Here is a 24,666-nt window from a genome sequence, read left to right as displayed (position 1 = left end):
GTATTTCCATAGTCAATGATGGCTGAATAGGTAAACTAAGGCCTATGAACCGGAACTCCTTTATGGTTAATACTATTAAGAATGCAGTACACAGTTGGCCAAAGTGTGGATTTATTTCAATAAACTCAATTTTAAAAGTTTACAGCTGTCTCATTGTTATTATTTAGGCACTATGTTATATTGACAATAGAAGTAAAATTTCCAACTGCTTTTAAACAAATTAAATATCAACGAATGAGTTTACTGCTATACTTAAAACCGTCTACGTTTAAGGTAAGAATCTTTGCCAACAGAGAGGCGTTGCTCTAAGTCATGAATGGTATTACGAAGAATTGCAATCTCCTTGTTTTTTTCCTCTTGAAGATGTTGAAGCTTCTAAATGAAGCAGAAAAATCTTGTTATTGCAATCCAGAAATAATAAGATTAAGTACAAAGGACAACAAAAACTAAACTTCTAGTTAAAGTAGTAGACATAAAAAAAAAAAAAAGCACATTATGTTGAAAAGTATTGTAGTTTTGTGGGATTGAATGGGGTAAAACTGGTATAAGGATGCAAAAACACACATCAGCACCATTTGCTGTAGTTTGTTCCCTTCTCCCTACAGAGCTTGAAGTTAGAAAGCATAAATGAAGAAGGAGTGGTACAGAAAGAAATCTGCTATGTGCCTAAATAGCTTCAGCAGTCAGTCAGCCTTAGTTCAAAAACATTATGGAATTCCTTAGATAATCCTGAGTCAGTGGGCTTTCATTAACTACTAAGGTTTACAAGTTTAAATTGAAAGTGGCCTTTAAACATTATTAAAATCTGGTATCTTTTTGACTGTGTGATATATTTTAAGAAGAATTCTGCCCTGGTTGGTGTGGCTCAGTGGATTGAGCACCAGCCTACGAACCAAAGGGTCACTGGTTTGATTCCCAATGAGGGCACATGCTTGGGTTGTGGGCCAGGTCCCCAGTCAGAGGCACGTGAGAGGCAACTACACACTGATGTTTCTCTCCCTCTCTCCCTTTCTCCCTCCCTTCCCCTCTCTCTAGAAATAAATAAGATCTTTAAAAAAAGAACTTTCAAAAAAAGAGAAAAATTATTAGACAACTTTTATGAAAGGAAACACACTGCGAACATTTTTTTCTTAAGCAGCAGCCATGGAAGGAAAAACCAACATACCCTTCTGTAGATGCTCTGTGGCAAAACAGTAGAATCTGGATATGGTTTTGACTTAGTCTGAACTCTTGCTAGTTTGGCATCAAACTAAATCAAGTTTAAAAAGAAAGTTATTGAGAACATTCTAGTTAAACAATTAGAAACAACTGCATAAATATAAATATGCATAAATATAATCTATTATATCCTTTGATATTTAATCTGTAATTTAAGTATTTTGTCTGTATAACAGAAGATAGAAAAGTCTTTTAAAAAAAAAGCAAAGAACACCAAAACAAGATTAGCTCTGGCTGCGTGCTAAGACTGCCTGAGGAGCTTTTTAAAAGTGCCAAATGCTGGGCACTACCGCAGATTCTGGGAGGGGCTAGCATCATCTTTTTCGCAAGACAGCAGGTGTTTCTATCATGCAGGGTTAAGATTCTAGGTAACTTAGAGAGGAAAAATATTTTCATGTAACTTTGTGCTTTTGTATAGAAAATGTGGTGAAATCAGCAGTCATGGAAGAAACACTCATATACCCTTCTGTCAGACTTTGAGGTCAAATAGTAGAATTTGGATATGCTTTTGCTAATTTAGTTTGAACTCTTTCTAATTTTACATTAAAGTAAATCAAGTTAAAAAAATTCTATAAGGCCATTTTTACAGGTCATATTTTTTGCAAAATCTTCCGTTATAATTCTCCCCTTTCATTATAATTTAGTGTCGCTCCCCTGAGGACTAAGAATAAACTCTCTGTGAGATTGTGTTCTAGTTTGGGGAGAGAAGTGGATAATTGCAATGAAAACAAATAGCAAAAAGAGTCCTGCATGTGAGCCACACAGCAGGCTCGGGCTAACAGGGCCCGGGGGCAAATAAAACGCACATTCCCCATGATGGCATTAGAAGCTGAGGCTAGATCTTGACCCACGGTCTCTGTATCGCAGCTGGCCCTGCAGTGCGTTCTGTGGCGATGGCTTCCTGTGACCAGAGGCAGTGGCAGCAAGGCGCCTCTAAACTCAGCACTGCCCCCTCTTGCTCAGTGATTACCCAGTTTTCAACACTGGACGTCACCAAGAGCTCTAGGGACGCCAAACTTTCAAGAACATGAAAAGTAAGTTATCTTAACACATGGTGAATCATGACAACATAAGGTGACATGTCAGGCTGGGGGAATGTGGTAAAATAGGATAGAAAGGAACATTGGTAAAATCTAGGGAAAAATCTTAAAGAACAAATATATTGTCACATATTAATACCTTCAGATTTTGACAGCTGGTTAAACAACCTACTGAAAAGGCTTTCCAGACAGGAACTGGGACGTCAGCCTTTAAGATGTCCTATTTGAAATCCTTTTAAAATTAAAAATAAAAACGCCCCTATGAAATATATTTTTGTACACATTCATTAGGGAGGCATTTGCCTCTTTTTAGCTCGAGAGACAGTGGACTTGCTAGTTGGTTCACCAGGGCTGCACAATTCCCGCCGAGGCGAGAGTGATGTTAAGGATTAGAAACACTCTCCCCGCGCCGGGCGGTAGTCCCATGACGCCTGCGTGGACTCAGCTGCAAGAGGCGGGGGATCCCCGAGTTATCTGATGCCTCTCTCCGGGGAACTAGGCCTTCTCCGGAGACCAGGACCTCCCGGACGACCGAGAGCCCCACCTTCAGGCCAAGAGCGGAAAGGCCGCGTAGCTGCCAGTCGTAGGGCTGCAAGCCCGGCCCCTGACGGAGGAGGAGCGGGGTGCCCGCCTGCGGTCCGCGCGGAGAGGTGTGTCCTCACATTCAGTGACTTTATTTACCTCCAGCTGTAGTTTGATGATTTCATTTTGTTTTTCCTTTTCCTGAATTCTTAACTTTGCATTTAACTCTGAAATTTCCACCTCCATTTTCTCTATCAGCTCTTTGTTCTTTTCTTCATTTAATTCAACTAAACAAAAATAAATGAAATTAATTCACCTTAACATTTAAAAAATCTTATAAGCTTATAGTTTTTCAGCATTTTAAATGATCCACAAAGAAGTAAATTTTATTAATAAAAATATATGAGGTCTGTCCAGAAAAAGTCCAACCATTGTTAAAACTCGTATTTGAGAAGACAGGCATGTGATTTTCTTTATCATAATTCCCATGAAAGTCTTTTTTTTTTTTTTTAATCAAGATTAAGTTAGTCTTCTGAAATGAACTGGAAGCTGTTTTCTGTCTTTTGTTTGTTAATTCTCTGAAAGAGTTTGTGACAGATTGGCATCACTTTTCCTGGAATGTTTGGTAGGATTTCACCACTAAAGCCACCAGAGCCTGGAGTTTTCTTTGTGGGAAAAATATTGACAATATATTTAATTCTGTAATAGAGAGAGATCAATTCAGATTTCCTATTTCCTTTTGTGTGCTTTTCATCCTTCACAGATGTCTAATTTATCAAAAATTTCAAATTCATTGGCAAAAAGATGTTCACTTATGCAGTTAATTATGAGTTCATTCACTTTTTAAAGTTTAAAGTGATTTTCTCATTTCTGATATTGCTTAATTGAAACCCTTTCTATTTTTTTGTGATCAGTCTTGATTAGAATTAATCAGTTTTATTAGTTTTTTTCCAAAAAAATTGGAATATTATGTATGCATCAGTAATATCTGACTTCCTTCTTTCTAATTTCTTTGGTCTTAGTTTGATATCTTCCCCCTAACTTCTTGATATAGGTATTTAGAGAATTGATTTAAACATTTTCCAATATTTGTGTTTAAGCCTATAAATATACTCATAAACAGAGTTATCTGTGCCCCCCCAGTTTTTATGTGTAGTCTCTGCAATTCAGTTCAAAATACTTTAGGATTTCTACTTTGGTCCACAGGTTATTCAGAAATAATTTACAAACATATAAGGATTTTCTAATTATCTGCTTCTTAGAGAACCAGAGAATATTGCAAAATTCTTTTCTAAAGTGGCTGTTTAATGTTATGGTCCCCCCAGGAAGGAACTAGAGTTCCAGTTCTCCATACTTTCATTAACACTTGCTATTGATCGTTTTGAAAAGGGATTTCAGAAGTTCCGAGAGGTTCAAAGTGGTATCTCATTGTGGTTTTAATTTGCATTTTCCCCGCTTACTAATTATGTTGAACATGTTTTCACGTACTTATTTTCCATCTGTATTTCTTAGGAGAAGTGCTGTTCAAATTTTTTGCCTTGTTGGGCTGAGTTCTTATTATTGAATTGTTAGAGTTCTTTTATATCATGGATATAATTCCTTTACCAGACATACATTTGTGAGTATTATCTTCCAGTCTGTGGCCTGTCTTTTCATCTTATTCACAGTGTTGAAGGACGAAAGTTAATAATTTTGATGAAGCTCAACTTAGAATTTTTTTCTTTATTATTTGTGCTTTTTCTTTCTTTCCAAGAAGCTGTGCCTAACTCAAGGTTGCAAAGGTTATCTTTTATGAACTCTTCACAGTTTTCCAGATGTAGGTTTACATTTAGACCAGTCATCCATTTCAGGGTGATGTTTGCATATGATGTTGTACATAAATATGGTCTCAGTAATAAAGATTTTTATACCCTTATAAAACTAGTTGACTAGCAACACAGGTTCATGGGATCTGCTCTACCAAAGGAAGAAAATTATAAGTAAAATTATATACAATATACTGAATATATAAATATAAAAATTCTCCATTTCATATTCATTTTATAAGAACATTGTTTCATATGAAGTAATAAGTGCAAACATCATGAATCCAATTTAGAAATGTTATAATTTATATCACATAATTTAGGTGAAAGCCTAAATTGAAATACATCAAGGCAGTATTCATTCAAGAATACTGGCTATTACTGAAAAAGTTTATATATGCACTTGAATTGTTTTATATCTTAGAATTCAGTAAATAAAAAAAACACTTACCTTTTCTCTGCATATCCTGATAAAGTTTCTTTATTTCTGCCTTATGTCCTTCTTCTTTGATTTTCATTTCACTCATAAGTTTGGCAATATTATTCTTGTATTCCTAAAGATTAAAATATATGTTTATTCTTCAATTTAAATGTGTACACTACTTTTGAATAGAGAGGTAAAATTTTCAAATTTTATATTCACTTTTGACATGTAATAATATTTAGAAGGGAAAGATACTGTTCACTGTTTGAATAATTAGCTTTGAGAAGGACCCATTTCTGGTTCAAGAAGATACAGCCCATCTAGAGGTAGTATCTTTTTATTTTTGCTTTCTGAATACTCACCACTAGTGTTCAGCGTATGAGAGATGTTTAAAACATTTTGTTTAATTATATGAGAAAATGCCATGACAGCATTAAAATGCCCAATAAAAGCCAAAGCTGTACTTCAGAGCCAACAGCCATTGCTATTTGATAGTCAGTAAGCTTCCCCTAATGGAGAATGAATCTCTTGGAATGTGGGCTGAACTTTTATGTTTCTAAAAATTATATACACTTCTCTAACTCCCAGAAGGAGATGAAGCATCAACCATTTTTAAGGATTAGCTTCAGGAGGCAGAGGCTGGAAAGGGGAGGATTTAGGAATTGAGATGTGCTCAGCAGGGACCTGAGCTCAGCTTCTTAGGTGGCTGAACCATAGAGGTGAATTCTTATGCTAATATGGAGAGGGGTACCAAGAAGGTGACGGAAGAAAAAGTCCTCAAAGATAGAATTTACCATTTTTCCATTGGTATGCTCCTAAAGAAATCACTCACAGGCCTAAGATGTAGGCAGAAGAAAAGCAAAGCAGGAAGAAAAATGAAGTAGGATAGTAAGAAAAAGACAATTAAGACAAGTGGTCAAGAAAAGCCTCTCAACACTATGAAAGGCAGGGACTTTTTAATCGCTGCTGTTTTCCCAGCCCCCAGTGTGTATCTTCTGACACACGCGCTGAATGAATGAGAGCGCCAGTAAGACTTATTTCGGTCAGAAGTTCTTAGATTAGACCCAGTCCATGGGCTTTCAAGGATCTATTAACTTCCTGAAGTTGTATGCAAAATTATGCACATATGTGTGTGCATATGTACTGTTGGACATTTTTCTCAGAGAGGGTTCAGAGCTTTTGATAGACATTCAGTGATACTGAGGAGGTAAAACAGCCCAGACCCCCTGCTTACAGAAGTTCAAGGGGATATAGTCCAGATACCCTGCCAGGCAACTTGCAGAGCGGCCAAGCCTGCCAATCACTGGCTTTAATTAAAGTTCTGCTGGTGAATTTGGGGTGAATCTCACGAATCGCCATACTTCATATGCAAGTGTCTAGATTCCTAGATGCACAACTATTAAGTGGCTTTCATAAACTACTCCTCACTCAACTGGGTGCACTAAGCAGCTACGGCTCTGAGAAACGAGGGGCAAATCTATGTATCTTTTCATGCCCCAGTGACTTTGCAGCCTGAAGATTCCCCCCCTGAAGAGGATGCTTCCCCTAATTCCTAAGATGCGGGGTCCCCACTGCAACCTTCAGGCTTGGAGCCTGCCCCGCTGTCTGGGCTGGGCTGTCACACCAGGTTCCCCTGCCCCACGTCAGCCTGGGCCAGCCCTTCCTCTTTCTGAGGGAACCAAGTCCCAACAAGGAATAGCCTCTGGTTGTATTTTTGTTTTTGTAAAACGTAAGGATTCTCTGTCTACAAGTTACAAAACCTCTCCCAGTCCCACAATATGGCTATTAAGTACCTCCTGAGTTTATTTCTGGGTAGTGGTTTTCCACATGTTTTGGATGTGATTGAAAATTTTGTACTAGAGAATTCTCATTGGATTAAGGTCATCTTTAGTTTGTTTGGACAGCAGCTAATGCAGAAGCTCAGAATCTTGGGTTGCGGTGTTTTCTCATTACTTTTCACTCCTCTGATAAAGCCCTATAGTATTCTAGACAAAGCAGTATCCTATGGCTTCACATCTGAGAAAAGAGGCAAACATTTCTCCCCTTCTCTGCCCCAGTTACTCCTGACTTCACCGTCTACTGTTGAGCTCTACAGGCAGGATGGAAAGGAGGAGAGAGAGGAAAGGAAAGGGATAAAGGAAAGGGAAACAAATGGTGGGATATATTCCAGAGATATGTAAACGGTTTCAAATTGCTGATGAGAAGCTACATTTCCCCAGGGCACAGCCAGGTGCTCTCTGCAACACCTGAAGTGCCGCGCAGACCCCGGGCAGGGTGTCAGAACTGGGCTGTGTTCCTTTGGAGGCTCCTCACTAGAGGAACCAGATGGAATTTAGAGGCGATCCTACAAACTGAAGTTTTAAGTTTGATACAGAGTCAACTAGTTTTGGAAATCTTAGGTCAGAGTGTGACACACTGGCTCTTGGGAGATGAGAAAAATTAGCATCACAAAGCTCCCAAAGGGCAGAGGGGCGGGAGCTGACATTTACTGAGCACCTTTTAGTTTCTAGTCACCCTGTTATATGTTTGAATTCCTATCACTATGCTGTTCTTAGAGAAACAAAGAGAAAATAACAGAGAGGATGGTGGCCCCCGGGAGAGTTAATTGGTGATATACTGCTCCCTTCATTTACATGGTACAATAAAATTGTACTATATCACTTGGATCATAAAGATTAAAGACTCATTTACTTTATGGTAAAAAAGTTTAGGAGTGCTCATCAGCATAAAAACCCAATGAACATAATCTTAAAGTAAGTAGCAAAATGACTGAATCTCTTTTTGGTAGAAAAAAAAGTGCAAGTGATATATTAGTGCATTACAAGCTGCAAGAAGACCAGATCCTCAAAATTTCGATTTCTTTAAAAGTTTTTATTTATTAAAAACTCCAGCACACAAGCACACACACATATATTTACTCTATAAATTTTGGCTGTCTTTAGTAATGAAAACAACCATTTTTCTTTTCTACTTTAAGAAGACAAATGTTCTACAGGGATTTGAGTGATGTAAAGATATACAAACATACCTGTTCATGGGATTTTAACTTTTCTTTCATAAGATCAGCATTTCTTTTTAGTTGTTCATTTTCACCTGTGTAAAAATCATCAAAGAGTATTCTAAATACAGCACTTTCCAGTTAATATGGGACTATATTAAGCATTTCAAGTTTCCATTCACGTATGTATTCAACACTTGCAAGCAGCTCTATTACATGCCTACGACACATGCACAGAGGGCCTGGGGCTGGAATGTTGAAACAAATAATTGTTCTTCAAAGAACTTACAGCCTAGTGGTAAGAAAGTTATGACATACCCTAACTGCTGTGTCATGGTAGCATGTCTGAAATACCGTGGGGGCCTGTGGAAGAAGAGCCTAAGTCAGGAAGTGACGTACAGGGGAGGAGCCACTTGAACTGAGACTCGCCCCATGTTGGGGGAGGGCATTTCAGATGCAGGAAACTGTACAGAGGACTTTGGGTTTGAGTGAGTGTAGCATGTTTGGGAAAATTACACTTCAAGTACAGTACTGTTGGAGTAGACGCTGTGAGGAAGATGTGCCAAATAGGTTGGGGCCATACCCTAACAGGAGGCAGACATATTCTATGTGAACGCTTTAAGTTTTATTTTACAGAGTCATCAAAAAGTTTTACAGAGTCATCAAAGAATTTTGAACAGTGAAATGAAGTGATTGGTTACAGTTAAAGAGATTATCCAGCAATGTGCACATGATGAATGAGAAGGTTGTGAACCTAGAGGAATGGGTATTGGGAAAGAGATCAAGTTAGAAACACCAGGAGCCTAAGTCAGGCCAGTGGCAGTACGAGACAAAAGGAAGATGAAGGTAACTGTTAGGATGATAGAATTATCAGGAGCTTTAGTGACTGAACAGATGGCAGAGGCAAAAGAGAAGGGGGAACCTCTACCTTTTGGGTTTCTGGTTTGGTAACTGAAAAATCTTCAGCAGTTTGGGAAAATTAAAAGGGGAAGATTTTTAGGAGAGAAAGAATAGATCTAGATCTTTTCCATGCTGACTTTGAAATGGCTGATACCCAGGAGAAGGTTCCTGGTGGGCTGAGAAAGACTGAGGGGTGGCCAAGGGAAGAGCATTCTAGAGGGAGACTGAGAAGTGTCCAGAGATGCAGGAGAGAGTGGTACAAAGAAAGGAGGCTAAAGGGGTCAGAGTCAATGGCAATGAATGCAATAAACAGGGTCAGGTGAAACAACTTTGAATGAAAACTCTGGGAGATGCCCAACTGTTCTAAGGTAAGGACTAGGTTAAAGTAAATAGAGACATTGGCTGCAGACTATTATTCCCTTGAGGTTTGATTGTAAAAGGAAAGAGTGAGCGCAATTGAAGGGAATAAATCCAAAGTCAAGGAAATTTTGTCGTCTTGTATAAGATGAAAGATACTGTGTGTGTGCGGGGGGCAGGAGGGAGGTGGAAGGAGGCATGGGGGAACAAATGGTAATGGAAAAAACACAATAATCATAATGTAAAAACCCTGGCTGGTGCAGCTCAGTGGATTGAGTGCCAGCCTGCAAACCGGAAGGATGCCAGTTCTATTCCCAGTCAGGGCACGGGCCTGGGTTGCAGGCCAGGTCCCCAGTTGGGGGAGCTTGAGAGGCAAGTGATTGACGTATCCCTCGCACATCAATGTTTCCCTCTCTTTCTCCCTCCCTTCTGCTTCCCCTCTTTCTAAAAATAAAGAGTCTTAAAAAAAAAAGATGAAAGAGATCTGAGTTGTTTAAATGCTGAGAAAAATGGCCAATAGAAAAAGGAAAATGAAAGAGAAAAGAAGGAACAATTGAAGATGCAACATCCCAGGCGAGGTGAAGAGAGACGGGTATCTGAAATAGTCAAAATTCAATGAATGTACTATACACCTGAGATCTGTGCATTTCACAATCTTAATTGTACTTCACTTTAAAAACCAATTGTAAAAATTCCATTATATTGGTAAAACTAGTGATTACAGGACTTGATAGCACATAGAAAATGGGCATAATAGAAATATAAGTGGTCAGTCACTTCGTGTTTTGTATTTGGCGCCGAGGTGAGTGAGCTGGCCACAAACAGGGCAGGATGGTTTTCTGTCTTTGCATTACTGAGTTATTATACGAAAGATTAGCATTAGTTTATCCTGAGGACATTTATTCTGCACTTAAATATTCTACATTTAAATTTAAACTGGTTTTTAATCGGTTTAAATTCAGTGTGATATCAAATGAAAAGCTTCTCACCATACGTTTTTCCCATTGGTGTGTTCAATGGTACTATGTTGAATTTCGCTTCATCTAGGAGTTGCTTATATATTAATGACATTTTGGGCAAATTACAAAACTCTGCGGTGGTTTCCACTGTTAAACATTCAGGTCAGTTTAAAATTCTGATTTCCTATTTCAAATGTGAAAGTTTTCATAACCCCATCACTGTCCAGATCTGCGGCTGGAAGGGCTCAGCGGAAGTGAACGGAGAAGGAATCCGGGTCTTCCCTTTGATCGTTTTCGGTCTCGGGGTTGGGGAGAGGGATGAGAAGAGACAGTAGGTAACGTCCAGGCTTCTAGCGCCCTCTGGTGGTGGTGAATCGCTTTTGCGGGCTAACCAAGCAAGAGTCTGAATTCACCCCAACTTCTGGCAACATTAGCAGTTTTCTTTAGAATGTGAGAATGTTTCACTTAAAAATTAAAATAAAAATCTTGGGCCTTACTTACCAGTTTAAGTTTAATAGGAAAAATCCCACTCAACATCCTATTACACCCCTGCCCATCCCCACAACCTTAACATAACATAAAGCAGTAGCCAAAGCAACAACAGATCAGTAGAGACTTCTGACATTATCTGAGCAACGCTTTAGGAGGGTTTGTCTTACAGTATAGCAACGTTGAGAGGAGACCTTGGAAACGGAGTCCACTTATGAAATTATTGCGGAGGCATGCCTAAGAGGTAATGAGTATGAGTTTTTTGGATAAAAATAGATAATCTTGGGGAGGAAGAGCAACCAGTTCCTGTAAAGTTTGGAGCTCCAGTGATCAGAATAGAGGCGTTTGGGGCAGAAGGAGAAAAGCCAGAACTATATTTACAGGGGAAGATGATAAGCAACAAAATATCCATTAAAATGAAAATAAAAATATAAAACCAATTTGTTTTCAAAGATTATAATCAGACAGGTAAGAAAGTGTTATATTTTGAAGGGTCACATTTGAAAATACAGGGCTTCATCTTGATGGTGGCTTCAGTTTTACAAAAAATTTTTTTGGAAAATTTGATGTTTCCTTGAATGGAAAGCTCCAACAATTTAAAATATTTTCAACTGCAACACTTATTTATAAAATATCCTACTCCCTTTAGAACAAAAGACATGTTTTCTGGTCCTCCCCCCGCCCCCCAATTCTAATGGGATTTTCAAACCTCAGGGACACAATACGCTAAGAGCCACGGAAACTGTAGGTACCCAAGGTGAAATGTATCTTGTTTGTAGAACGTGTGTATTCTAGAATTAGAAAACTGGAGATTTTAGATGACTTTGATCACTATAATAATAAATGAGCTTTACTTTCTTTCATCATTGAGCTTTGTATGATTTTCAATTTTAGGTGTTTTTTTTCCTTGTCACAATAATGAAAGGCTGGTGCCTGCTTAAAAAGGGACCGTGATATGGAGGTAACAAACACCTGTTGTATCTACTGGAAGTGCTGCAGCATCCATCACTGAAAGTTGACAGAAAAGGTATTTGATGTTTCCGTTTTATGAAAGTACACTTGCTTGTGTTGATCAGAGAAGCACCTGTAAAGGGAAGCTCATCGTCGCTCCCCACCCACTCACCTCCCTGAAGTCATCAGTGTGTACAGCCTGGTCTGTCTTCCTTCCCTACGCTTCTCTCTGCTTATACAATTTTATATAAACACATCACACACTTCTACTGGTTTTACTTGTTTTTACCAATATAAGATTGTACTCTACTCAGTATTTTGCAAAGAAGTTATTTCTTGAAAATGGACATTCCATCAAGTCTGTAATTTTTCTCTGCATATGTTTTTCTAATTTTATATACATAGGATGACAGCAGACATGCTGAAGTACTTTCTGGACAATCCCCCTCTCTTGTTCAACATCTTCCTGCCTTCCTCCGCTGCCTCATTTTTCTCCTCCTTTCGCCCTCTGCCTCCACACCCTGGTATTACTGTGTATCTTCTGTGTTTTTCCTCTGTGCTTCTACCCTCTGGATCATACATATGCATACACACATACATGTTCTCATATTCTTAGTCATACCTTTTGCCCATTAAAAAAGTTTCATTCACCTCTGCTGGTCAATTCGTAGAGCTCTTTGTATATTGTAGATATTATATGTTAGTATTTGAAAACATTTTTTTCAAATAATTATTTTTTTGACTTGTATGTGACAAAATAACACGCCAAGTTCTTTTTCATTGCTGTTCTTGTTGATGCTCTTGTGCATAAGGAAGTCTCTTAAGGTACTTTTTTCTTTACATAGCATCTGAGGTTCCTGGATTGGTTAAGATATGCCATAGTGCTAGGCTGTATATGTTGTATCGAAGATTTTCTTTTTATGTTTTTATTCTTTTTGTTTTACACTGAAGTCTTTTATCCCTCTGGAATTTATTTTATTGATGTGGTGGGAAAGAGTCCAACTTTCTTCCAGATGGAAAGCAAATTGTACCAGTACCATATGTTAAAATGCCATTCTTTTTCCAATAAATTGAAATACTCCTTGTGCCATTTATTACATTCACAAATATTGGGGCCTTTTCTAGAACCTAGTTCTCTAGTCTTTCCATGGATATATTTTCTAATTTCAATGCCAATACTATATTAATTTCATTCTAACAGTTTCAGGGCATGTTGTTATCTGGTAATGGAAGTTCCCCCTTCCCCATAATCTTATTTTTCATCGTTTTCTTGTTCACTCTTGTTTTTCTTGTTTTTGTTAAATTAACTTTAAGATTATTTTATACAATCTTCTCCCCCACCCCAAATTCAGTATTTTAATTAAAATTGCATTAAATGTGTTTATTAACTTGAGGAAAACAGACACTTTAATAATGTAATTCTCCTTTCTGCCAGGGAAATTGATCAGCCCCTCTAAATGTTATACTACTTGCATATTATCTGGCTTTGCCATGTCTATAAGTAGGCTAACTAGAACCACATGACTTACCTGTGAATGAAAGCCATCTACTGAAGAAACAGATAACCTTCCTAATACTTTGTATTATACTTCGGTTGGCCCTGCACTGGCGTTCATCGGCAGTACAGTCAACACACGGTTATTGTTAGCACCGCTTTCTCCATCATCCTACCAGCCCGTGCATTAGATTTCCAAACCCATGGCTCCCTGCTCAAGGAATAAGGCTTTTGTTACTCTGACTAGAGTAGTTATAAATTCGAATAGCATTTTGTATCACTGTAGAATCCACCTGATCCTGCTATCTGACAAGTAATCTTTCTCTGACCTAGTCAAAATCTATTTTAATTTCTTAGATTCTAAAAATTTTGCAATGTATTTTTCTAAAACTGGTTATTCTCCATTGGCATCAAACAGGGAGGAAAATCCTTAAGAGTGAATTGTTCCCAGATTCATTATATACATATAGTGACTGGGTTTTCTTTGGTAACATTGATGACTGATATAGCTTAGCTTTGTAAAAAGTTCATTCCATAATCTAAATATTTTTACATTAAAGGTCCTTACTTGGTTGCCTAAATAAAGGCAATGTTGATTTAAATTGAGATCTTCCACAAGTAGCATGTACTCAGATTCTGTACAAGTTTTTGTCTTATAATAAACTGATTTTATTATTTAAAAATCAAATATTGATAGTTAAATAACTGGCCAACTTTTTGTCTTATTTTGTTTTGCTTTGTTTTCTAGAAAATTTAGAATTAATTTTTGTGCAACATTGTACAACCATTTGTAACCGCTCCATAGCCTAAATAAGCAAATTAACCATACAATCGAGACAATCAAATGGATGAAATGAAGGAAGTGAAAGACGGGTAGTTCCCATCTACCACTTTGCCCAAACCAAGGCCTATAGAAGCACTGGTAAAATGAGATCAGTAAATCACCACTTCTTCCTGAGAGGTACCATGAAATATCTATTTTCAGAAAGTGCTTCTTAAATATTTGTATTATCATATCTGTACAAAGATGGTATTGTGACTATTGGTCAATATTTGATATCCTTTTGCAAAGAAATAATATATTCACTATTGAATGATAGCTGGCTTTCTGGAAACTGAAAAAAATCAATTTTAATTTCTGGTAGATGTTTTATTGAAATGAAGTCCTGAAAACAGTTAAGTTAAATGCCATTTAAATCCTAAAATAAGAAGATTAAATAATTATGAACATCAATGTACTTTTTTAAATGCAGCTAAGTGTTGTAGTTAGTCACAGAGAAGGGAAAGTTTGTTCGAGCCATCAGCACTGAGATTGGAAAGTGAAAGCCAAACCAGATGTGTGATGGGAATGAAACACTGGAAAAAATGAGCAGGATGCTCGTCCAGGAACGCGAACACCTGGGGGCTGTGTGGGGATCCGAGCCTGCAGGAGTCGGCCACAGACGAGGCTGACGGAGGTGGCATGGCTCCCCACCCATCACCCTGCTTAGCCTCCAGGACAGCAGTTAGCGGTATGTTGTATGGAGGTGAACACTTCCTACACTGCAGTTGCTTTTTGACCGTGTAAGTGCAAAGTCTTCTCATACAATTTCTATATTTGTTCCATTAACATTGAGGACATATTTTTAAGGGAAAACATGGCAGACGGGGGAGTAAGAACAGTAATTCTTAAAAACAAAGATAAATCTCAATTAGAACATTACAAAGATAATAAAGAACATGCCAAATCAAATAAATGGTGTGTAAGATCACTCTTGTACCTCACCCACGTATGTAAAGTATTCCATGACAAAAGCAGAAGACCAAGGTGGGGCACTCGCTGGAGGGAACCTGAAGGCAGCGCAGTTTAACCTCCTACAGGGCAGAGGAAAGCCCCACAGGCTCTGCACTGTGGCTGAGCCAGAACGGGACAGGGCACTTCAGGGATCCGTTGGCCTGTCCGCAGTTGGCCTACTGGGTGCACATGCCTCGCACCAGTAAGAAAGCTGAACGTGTCAGCTCCATTCACACAAAGGCAGCCTTAGTCTTGACGCAAACTTACACAGGAAACAGTACTGCAGTTGGAGTAGAATGTTCATCATGTAACTATTAGACTAGTAAATACCTACCCTTCAGAGCTGGATGTGGTCCATTAAAGACCAACAGCACCATTATGACAGATTGTAAAACCCTGATGTCCCTGTCAGAATATGACTGAATTGTTCTGTTCCACAGGGAATTTTTTTATTTCACAGTAATTGAGGAAGATCTTAAGGAGTCCTTCCCTTGGCTGATAAATTTACAAGACCAAATTAAAAGAAAATTACTATCGACAATGTAAAAACTCTCTATCTTTAAAGGTGCTCAAATATATGTATTTAGATTTTATTTTTTCTAACTTACCTTTCAAATTATGTTGATATTCAATGGTCTGTTGTAGCCCTTTTATCATATTATGAAGAGTAGCGCACTCTAAACCAAAAAGATAAATTTATTCAAAGATTACTTGCTTTCATTTTGGAATTATTTTCTCAAAACTGAAACACATAAAATAAAATAATACTTAATTGATGATGATCAGATCTTAATAAAGCAACCAGGCATCTCGAAGTAAAGTATATGACAATGCTTTCTAGTCGCCCTTTAAGTCCAATGCAGTTCGGGGTTTAGTGAAGATTCCCTAAGGCACAGGGACCCAGCAGGGCAGGGAGTCAGGCCGGTATTGCACCTGAGCAACTGCTGTCGCGCACGTCTGGCATGCGTGGGGCTGCCCGGGGACTCGGAGGGGTGTATCCGTGTGAGTTTCCTTGAAAGAACACCCCAAGGACAGAGTCAAGGCACATTCAGCTTCGTTCAAAGACACAGAGCCAGAGCTGGTGAGGTGTCATTTGGAATAAGATAATGCCTTTCCTTCTCCCTGTCCTCTTACACTCTTATGCCTGAGTCCCCGGGCACGGGAGCAGCAATCAAAGGAGTAAGAACTCAGTGTTGCTCCAGGGCGCCAGCCCTTCGGTGCCCAGGACTTCCGGCGCAGCGGGAGACAAAGGCTTCCGTGCAAGCGTTAGTGCCCAGATGCAAAGTGCATAAAGCTTTCAGTACACTCTTGGACACCTCCAGCAACAGCTGAGCCTTCGGTGGGGAGCAACAGCGGGGGAGCCTGCTTAGCTGTAAGTTCCAGGAGGGCAGGGGCTATCTGGTTTCATTGACCACTTCTCCCTAATACCCAGGACAGTCGTGGCCCATAACAGGCACTCCACAGATACTGGTGGAGAGACCGATTCACAGGCAGGCAATACCTCTGTAAGCTGAAGCAAGAGAGGAGTTAAGTGGAGAAACTCTGGTCTTAAAATAACAACATATGCTATATCACTATCCTAAGGGCTCTGCAAATATTAAATCATTTATCCCTCTTAACCTGATGAGGTAGGTCCTAGTATTTGCCTCATTTTACATACGAGGAAGTGGACACACAGAAGGTTAGGAAATTGCCCAAGGTCGCACTCCTAACTAGGAAGGGGTAGTGCCAGAACGTGAACGCCGGCAGTCCAGCACCAGGCGATGATTTCAGCTACTTCACTGACACTGAGAAGGCGAGCTCAGGAGAAATTCTTCACAGTAATTTGTGTAAACCGAGATTCTGGAAAGGGAGCAAAAGCAGAACCAAAGACTCTGTGATAATTACTGCTGTCGCATCTTTACTATAAGCTTAGGAAACATAGGTTGCGCTACTTTAAGTTTATAATTATACTAGCTAAATATGATTAATAACTTCATAAAATAACAATATTTTTAAAAAGAAATATAACTTTAAGGTTAAAAGGCAATTTCACCTGTGTGCACTTTGCTTAATAGTTAATAAATACTGAGCCTTTTCTCTTCCAGTTTTATAGGTCTGTGACCAATATTCAGCTGATAATGTACTTGTATGACTTATTAACCAGCTGCCATTCTAATTGGGCATTTGTTTTGATGATTAAATAGTAAATATTACATTTGTATTGAATAAGTTGCCTAGTTACAATAATAGTAACTTTTATTGTATGTTTACTCTGCCAGCTATTATACTAAGTGCATTAAAAACACCACCTCAGCCCTGGCTGGTGTGGCTCAGTGGACTGAGTGCTGGCCTGCGAACCCAAAGGTCGCAGGTTCAATCCTCAGTCAGTGCACATGCCTGGGTTGCGGGGCAGGTCCCAGTTGGGAGCATGTGAGAGGCAACAGATCAACGTATCTCTTGCACATCAATGTTTATCTCCTTCTCTTTCTCCCTCCTTTCCCCTCTCTCTAAAAATAAACATATAAAATCTTTAAAAAAACCCACACAAAAAAAAAAACAAACACCTCAGAAGTTGGTATCATTATCCTGATTCTACAGAAGTAGCAAATGATCCATGGAGGTCTGGTTACTTGCCAAAGATTCCCCAGTTAGTAAATGGAAGGTAGACACAGGAACACAAGTTTCTCTCATTTCAAATCTGTGCTCTTACTCTGCTCACCCACCTCTTCCTCAGGATCCGTGGGTGTGCTGATGCCACCATGGAACTGGGGGTCAGAGGGACTGTATTAGACTTCCTCTCCTTCACTTTCCAGCTATGACCTCCTGGCTAAGCTACGCAGCAAAATAAAAGGTACCCATCCTACCTCACGAAGAAGGCTGTTCTCACACATAGGACTGTTCTGACAACCAAATGAGAAAATGTGCTAAGTTCACTCTCAAGTATCTGTGGGGTCAATGTGGACATGGCTCTCCCCCCGCCATGATGAGGGCTGGTCAGGGGGCCACTGGCCAGAAGGAATGTGGATGGTTTTGGGAATGGGTTGTAACTCCCTCCTTATCTCCTTTCGGGAGCGGCTTCTTATCCCGTGATTGTGCCTTGGCCCTTTTACACACTGAGGTAATGAGGCAGAGTCACGCGAAGGACACGTACCCCCTTTGTCTGGGACCCTTTATACGGAGCCTCAGACTGGAGGCGCGGTCTCTCGCACTGACGCGCTGCCGCTGTGATGTGAGTAATAAACGGCGTGTCCGTACCTGCTAGTCCTCCAGGGGGCTTTTTTGGAGCATCACGAACACGTAAGCAGTTCCCCAGTTTAGAGCTCCTGCATTATTACAGTTTTCAATACAGTTATTGCTGTTGCTACTATTTTTTTCTCTTTTATGGCCCTCAACAATTTGTGTATATCTATTTTCCTCCTTTATCATATTATGTTTTAGTAATTTGTGTTTTCTCCCACTGGACAGTGAACTCTTTCAGGTAAAGACGACACCTTTTTATTTTGATATTCCTTGCATCTAACATGGCGACTATGTCATAGGTGTTCAATAGCCTTTTATTTATTGACTAAATGTAAGCACCAGCGCTGTGTGGGGAGAATGCAAAACTTTACTTTCAGCGAGAAGCCCGGCTCGCGGTCTCCACGTGCACTGATAGACATTAAAGAATTCCGCAGAAGGCGTAAGCTTTATGGCGTTAACAGATTCCACTGTTGTGGTTCTCCACTTCTCCCCACGCTCCCTCTACCATTCTCACCACATATCCAGACAAAATTCCCACCACCTCCATTTTTTTCTCTCTCGCTTTCTCCCAGTAACAGAATGAAGGTTAAATTACATTTGACAACACCCATTCCATGGATGTTACTGTGTTAGCTGCTACAACTGAAAAATCAAGGAGGCAGAGGCTCAGCTATCACTTGCTTTTTGCATCTTTTAGAGCCATGAAATCAGTAACTCGTGGAATGTGGTAGGTGAAGTTTCTTCAGTGATCAGCAAATTAAAAACAGCGCCCTGAAATTGCAAGTAGTTTAGAAAACGTGCACTTCACAATTTGAACACAAGGTGGCCCTCCCAACAGTTTTTTTTTTTAAACAAAGGACACTGGCTTAATAAGGAATTGTTACGTATTCATTATTCTAAAGTGTTCCCATTCATTATTTCAGAATGATGGATGTTAACTTTCTTTGCAAACATTTACCCAATTATCATTTATATTGGACTTTATAATGTAATTTGAACAATACTACAGTCCTATTCAATTTTTAAAAACTAGAGGTCAGAATAGTAAGCTACTTATACTATCTAATTTAGTAAATCAATGATTATTTTGAGCTCAGATTTAGGCGCTACCATTAACTAGCAATTTGCTCATTAGCACCTATTTCATAAAGCAGTTGGAAATGGTAAAACAATTATGCATGCAAGTAATTTTTACAGTACTTGGTCCTCAATACTAATATTATTTACCAGGTTGAAATGGCAAAGAAATTCTTTTTCTGGTGGCAAATGTGCAAAGTAAAATATCATGATCTCATTCATTACTGTCGAACAAATTCAATCATATATATCACTTATTCTTCTTAAGTGAATTCATATGCATTGGACTCTGTTCATTGTCATTCTCAATTGTTCGTTTACTTCCATTCTGTATTATTCAGCAAAAAGGCATTTAAATGAAAAATAATCAGGATTAGATGTTAAAAAAGTACTTATTTTTTTTAAAGGTAAAATGCACATGAAACACAAGTATGGTGTAAAGTGACTCTCTCTCCAGTCCCTGTCCCCAAACTAACCAGCGCCCCTTGCCCTGGAGCCCGCACCTCAGAGAAACGTCAGGTCCTCAGTGAGTGGCCCTCCCAGCAGGGATCCAGGCTCTCTTTCAGGCACAAACTGCGAGCGGGCCCAGCTGAGGGGCCGCCACGGGGGGAGCTGGGGGTTTCAGGAGAGAGTGGAGCACGTGTGGTACCCTGCGTGCCCATTTTTAACACGAAAACGTTTGACCTTTCTGAAATTTCGTTTGGAGTTGTTGTGAGGCAGGAACTCAACTGCATTTTTTCCCATGGTTTTGAAGGCCTGCATTGAATCTTGAACTTGCCACTTTTTAGCCAAGTGGCCTCAGGCAGATTATTTAACTTCTTTTATCTTATTTTCCTTCATTACTGAGGGAGAGTAATAATACCAGTCCTATCTGTCTTCCAGGGCTATATTAAGGATAAAATGATAGTCTAGAAGGTGCTATGTGAATTTAAAATACTTTATAAACGTATGGGGCAATATTAATCACCATTGTACCAAAACCCACTCTCACTAGCATTAGTATTTCTTCAGGTAGCAAAGAAAACTAACCTTCTTTAAGTGAGACCTCCTTTGTTTGCATTCCTTTTAATAAACAGTTAGTTTTTTCCAACTGCATATCCAGTACATTGTTCTTTCCAGTGGTTTCTATCATTTTCTATAGAAGAAACAATATAATTATTACCAAATCAATGCTATCATTTTGATTTTCTTACCTAAGTACATAAAGACTAATGAAAATACAAACCACTTAGTACCCAAAAGTATAATAATGAAGTCTGCCCTAACTTGTATCCTTCTCTTTCCAACTGTTTAACCTTCAGTCCTTTGGTTAACAATTCCTTATATAAGTTTCCAAAATATTTTATGATTATACAACTGTAGGGGAGGATCACACTATACTCTGTTCAGTACTTTGGGTTTGCACTTTGCAGTATTACCTTGGACATGATGTCATGTGAGCACACAGAGGTCTAGCTCATTCTTTTTAACAGCTGCATTGAGTTTCACTCACTGAGCTGTTAAATTCTGCAATTTAATTAGTTTCCTATTGAGGAGAATTTGTGTTGTTTCTTTTCCTCTTTCAGATAATCAATAAACATTCCTGAATGTATCTTTGGTATCTCTGTGAATAGTATCATACCTGCCATGAACACGTTGAACACCTTCAGAAATCATCAATTGATGACCAGTCACGTACCATCTATTCACACCTCCTTATTGTCACCACTTCCGAATTTATCTCAGAGCAACTCCCTAACATTAGATTATTTCATCCATGAATATTACCATCTACATGTATCTTTAAAAGACTCAAAAATACAATCACAATACCATTATCACAATATTTCTTATTTAAAGTGTTTAAGAATCTGATAGATATTGACAAAATAAACTCCAAAAACTTTGCACCAATTTCTTTCCCACCAGCAGTGCTAAATCTTGTTCTCTCTCATTTTGGTAAGGAACACTTTGTTAAAAAAAAAACAAGCTCATTGTTTTTAAAAAAGCTCATAATGGTATCTCAAAATATCCATCGTAATGAAACTCTTTTATTATGACAATATTACATTGTGCAGATGACAAGAAGGAATAGAGAAGGATGAGAAGGAGAGAAAACAGAGGTAGGTATTATTGCCCCTCCCCCTTCTACTCCACAAACCCACTCCCCAAGTCTTTAATTTATCCATCTCCGTGTTCTCAACTGTTCCTGCCCCTCTCCCGGACAGAGGAGGGGGAAAACCCCTAATGTATGCTTGGGGACTTGCTCTGCCATGTAACTTGTCCAAGGCTGGGGAGGGATGACTTCCAATGGGTCTGCTTTTAGGCAAAAGAGAAGAAAAGGGAACAGATAGAATAGGAAAGACTAAAAAAGCTATCAGTGAAAGTCATAATGGTAAGAGTTAATTATTAAGGACTGAGTCTACTTCAGTTTTCACTAAATCATTCCTGTGTTTATGGACATCTTGGGCATTTAAGTATGTATTTTCCCTTTAACTTAAGCAAAAGTCTTTCAATTATTCATTCCCTTGCCCCAGAAACATTTAGATGCATTAGTACAAATGAGCCAAAACCATATATATATACATTTTTTAAAAAGATTTATTTTTAGAGAGAGGGGAAGGGAAAAAGAGATGGAGAGAAACATCAATGTGTGGTTGCCACTCACGTGCCCCCTACTGGTGACCTGGCCTGCAACCCAGGCATGTGCCCTGACTGGGAATTGAACTGACGACCCTTTGGTTCGCAGGCCAGCACTTAATCTACTGAGCCACACCAGCCCGGGCCTATATTTTAAATACATATTTAAAATTATGAAGGACTTAGCAAAGTACATTTCCTTGATCTTTACCCTGCTCATTTTGGGGCTGTACATTTTTCTTTCTTCCAGCTCCTATACACTTCAACTGTTTGACAGCTTTACGTACCTTTTCTATCTGTGAGAAGTCTTGAATAAGTTTGTCAAGATTCACACTGGTAATCTTTTTCATACATCCATCGCTGCTTTGATTCATGTCTAAACCAGTCAGAGTAAACAGTGTTACACAACAAACAAAATCTAAAGCGCTACAATAGCAATAGTAACGCAAATACTGATATTTCTTTGCTCCACTCACAGAGCATTGACTTGAGCTCCGTTACACTCAGAATTTTTAACTATCATGCCACAAAGGTTTTTTAGCTATATTTACTGGTACTGTGCTAATTGCAATGGAATGAATTGTGAACTCCTCCAAATGTATTTGTTGAAGCACTAAACCCCCAAAGTGACCCGCACAGACGGAAGGTCACGTGAATACATGGCAAGAAGGTGGCCATCTGCACCCCAAGGAGGGGCCCTCACCAGACACCAACCCTGCTGGCACCTTCATTTGGAACTTCTCGGCTTTCGGGACTGTGAGAAAATACATTTTTGTTGTTTAAGCCCCTCAGTGTGTAGCATTTTGTTACAGCATTATAGAGTAGGTGAACACACCTCCTTTTCATGTTTTGCTTGGTAACCTGTTTGGTAAATAAGACATACGGAAATTAATATGCTCAACGCCGTCACTCCATTTTTCTGTTCTCTTGTTATATTATGTAAGGATAATCTTTGGGTATAGCCAGCTGACTGCTGAACTGAAGAAGAGGTTTGGTTTTAGTCCTATGGAACCAAGGATAAGAAATCCAGTAAGGATGGAGAAACTGACTTTTGCAAACCAGCCAGCACTTACATTTGGGGGTAGGAAAGTGTCTAGAAAAACCAAGTAAAAGTATGAGACACTTATGCTCAGACTTTTCTCTAGCGAAGAGGACGGAGAAGATAGAACTTTGAAATTTAGGCACTCTAGATTGAGGAAGGCGGAGTGGCAAGTAGAACAAAGGGAAAGGTAAGTAAAATCCCTAAAGTAATTACCCAGGCATGTGTGTTACTGTTTAAAATAAGGTATAACAAAACCTAGACATTGCCTGACAATTTGTTACTTCACTAAAAAATCCCATCTCCTTCCTCTTTTTAATATTGTAGTCCTTGAACAAACTATCAGTGGTTTTTAAATGTGAGAGAATTTTAGCTGAATATTTTAAGTTTATTGAATTACTACCTTGTGTATCAAATGTACACGTAAAACTACATAAACTCTCTTAAAATTGTTAAAAGTTGATCCTTAAGGCAGGATAACAATTGTGAGAACAACCCAAGATAAATACAGTAAAATTCCTCTTGGGGTAAAAATTTAAAAATCGTCTCTATTTGATATACTCTTATTGTTTAATAGAGCTATATGATAATCTGAGATAGTTAATGCAAAGTCCTCCCTCCTAACATTTTCTTTTTGGTTCCTAGCATTTTCAATACAAAAGGTTTACTAGGGTTTTGTCTCAGAACGTGGCTCCTGAACAAAATTCTTTTCAATATGAGCAATTCTTTTCTTCGGGTTGCTCTCCCCTCGCGAGGCCCTGGGAGAGCTTTCCTTGCCAAACCGACCCTGAGCCTCACAGGCTGGGACCGCACGGCCCCCTTCGCCGCCACCCTCGCCCCCAGCCCGGCCCCTCCCGCCCGGCCCCGCCGCCAGTTCACCTCTAGGGCCCGCCCCGCCCGCCTCCGCGGACGTGACGCGGCCTCCTGCCCGGGGCACCCGCCGACCAGCGGGCGGCTCGGGGCCTGCACCGGCGCCGGCGAGCAGAGGCTGACTTGCGACCGTCGAGGCCCAGCTGCAACAACCCCACAGGCGGAGCCAGCCCGCCCACTTCTCCGGCTCCTCCCGCCCACTCGCTTCCTTCGGGCCAGGCTCGGTTGCAGCCCCGGTGTTCCCTCCGCAGCCCTCGCGTGTGCACGTTCCCCGCACCCGCGCCCGCACCCGCGCCCCGCGTCCGGAGCGGCCCCGCATCAATGCAGACCGAGGGCCGCAGGCGTGGCCGAAGTGGCTGGGCCCAAACCCCCTTCCGGCCCGGGGGCCTGGGAGATGAGGAGAAAAGTATTTTCACACACGGGAAAAGTGGGAACTGCGAATCCGCCGAACCAGGACCTGGGCTCTGGAGAGCGGCCGGCTGGTGGTCAGGGTCCCCTCCGCCTCCCAGGTCTGCTCGGTGGGCCGGTCCGACGCTGTTACGCCTCCCCACCCCGGGAAGCAGGTTTCCCCCGGACCACGGGCCCGCCCTCCGCCCGGCCCCACGTGCGCCCTGGCCGGGCGCCGGCGCCGGCGCCGGCGCCAGCCTCACCTCACCTAGTGCTGCCTAGGTATTCTCCTGGTTTCTGGGACGCGACTCGTCCCCAGCGTGGGCCAGATCAGTTATGACTTCCCCACCCAGAGCACCTCACGTTGGTTTAAGATTTGATGAGTGAGTCAGCAGCCCTGGATAAGTAATAATCCTTCCTTACTCTGTAACTGATAGGAAGGCTTCCCACAGCACCGGGACCGTGGTAGTCACGTGACGCGGACGAACGCGGGGCTGTGATGCCGCGGGGCAGCCCGCAG

General features: G+C 40.2%; 1 protein-coding gene across 2 annotated transcripts; it reads right to left on the bottom strand.

The window, feature by feature from the left end:
* Nucleotides 1-57: 57 nt before the first annotated feature.
* On the bottom strand, nucleotides 58-24,283 carry CCDC152 (coiled-coil domain containing 152). 2 transcript variants are annotated; one of them, XM_054583990.1, is made up of 9 exons: nucleotides 24,180-24,283; nucleotides 22,138-22,226; nucleotides 20,261-20,366; nucleotides 15,541-15,609; nucleotides 8,038-8,102; nucleotides 5,037-5,139; nucleotides 2,940-3,067; nucleotides 1,166-1,249; nucleotides 58-375 (listed from the first exon to the last, which is right to left on the bottom strand). In XM_054583990.1, the coding sequence occupies exons 2-9, from the start codon at nucleotides 22,222-22,224 to the stop codon at nucleotides 253-255; spliced, it is 765 nt and encodes a 254-aa protein (XP_054439965.1). In that variant the 5' UTR covers nucleotides 22,225-22,226; nucleotides 24,180-24,283; the 3' UTR covers nucleotides 58-252. The 2 variants fall into 2 exon arrangements, with proteins under 2 accessions (XP_054439965.1, XP_054439964.1); XM_054583989.1 differs by lacking the exon at nucleotides 24,180-24,283 and adding an exon at nucleotides 23,769-23,909.
* Between the last annotated feature and the right edge of the window lie 383 nt (nucleotides 24,284-24,666).

The sequence above is a fragment of the Pteronotus mesoamericanus genome, unplaced genomic scaffold, assembly GCF_021234165.1.
Source record: "Pteronotus mesoamericanus isolate MK-2021 breed Mesoamerican mustached bat unplaced genomic scaffold, CSHL_Meso_final contig_75, whole genome shotgun sequence".
Lineage (NCBI taxonomy): Eukaryota > Metazoa > Chordata > Mammalia > Chiroptera > Mormoopidae > Pteronotus > Pteronotus mesoamericanus.
Note: the sequence above shows the minus strand (reverse complement) of the source record. Positions and strands in the feature narration are given on the sequence as shown.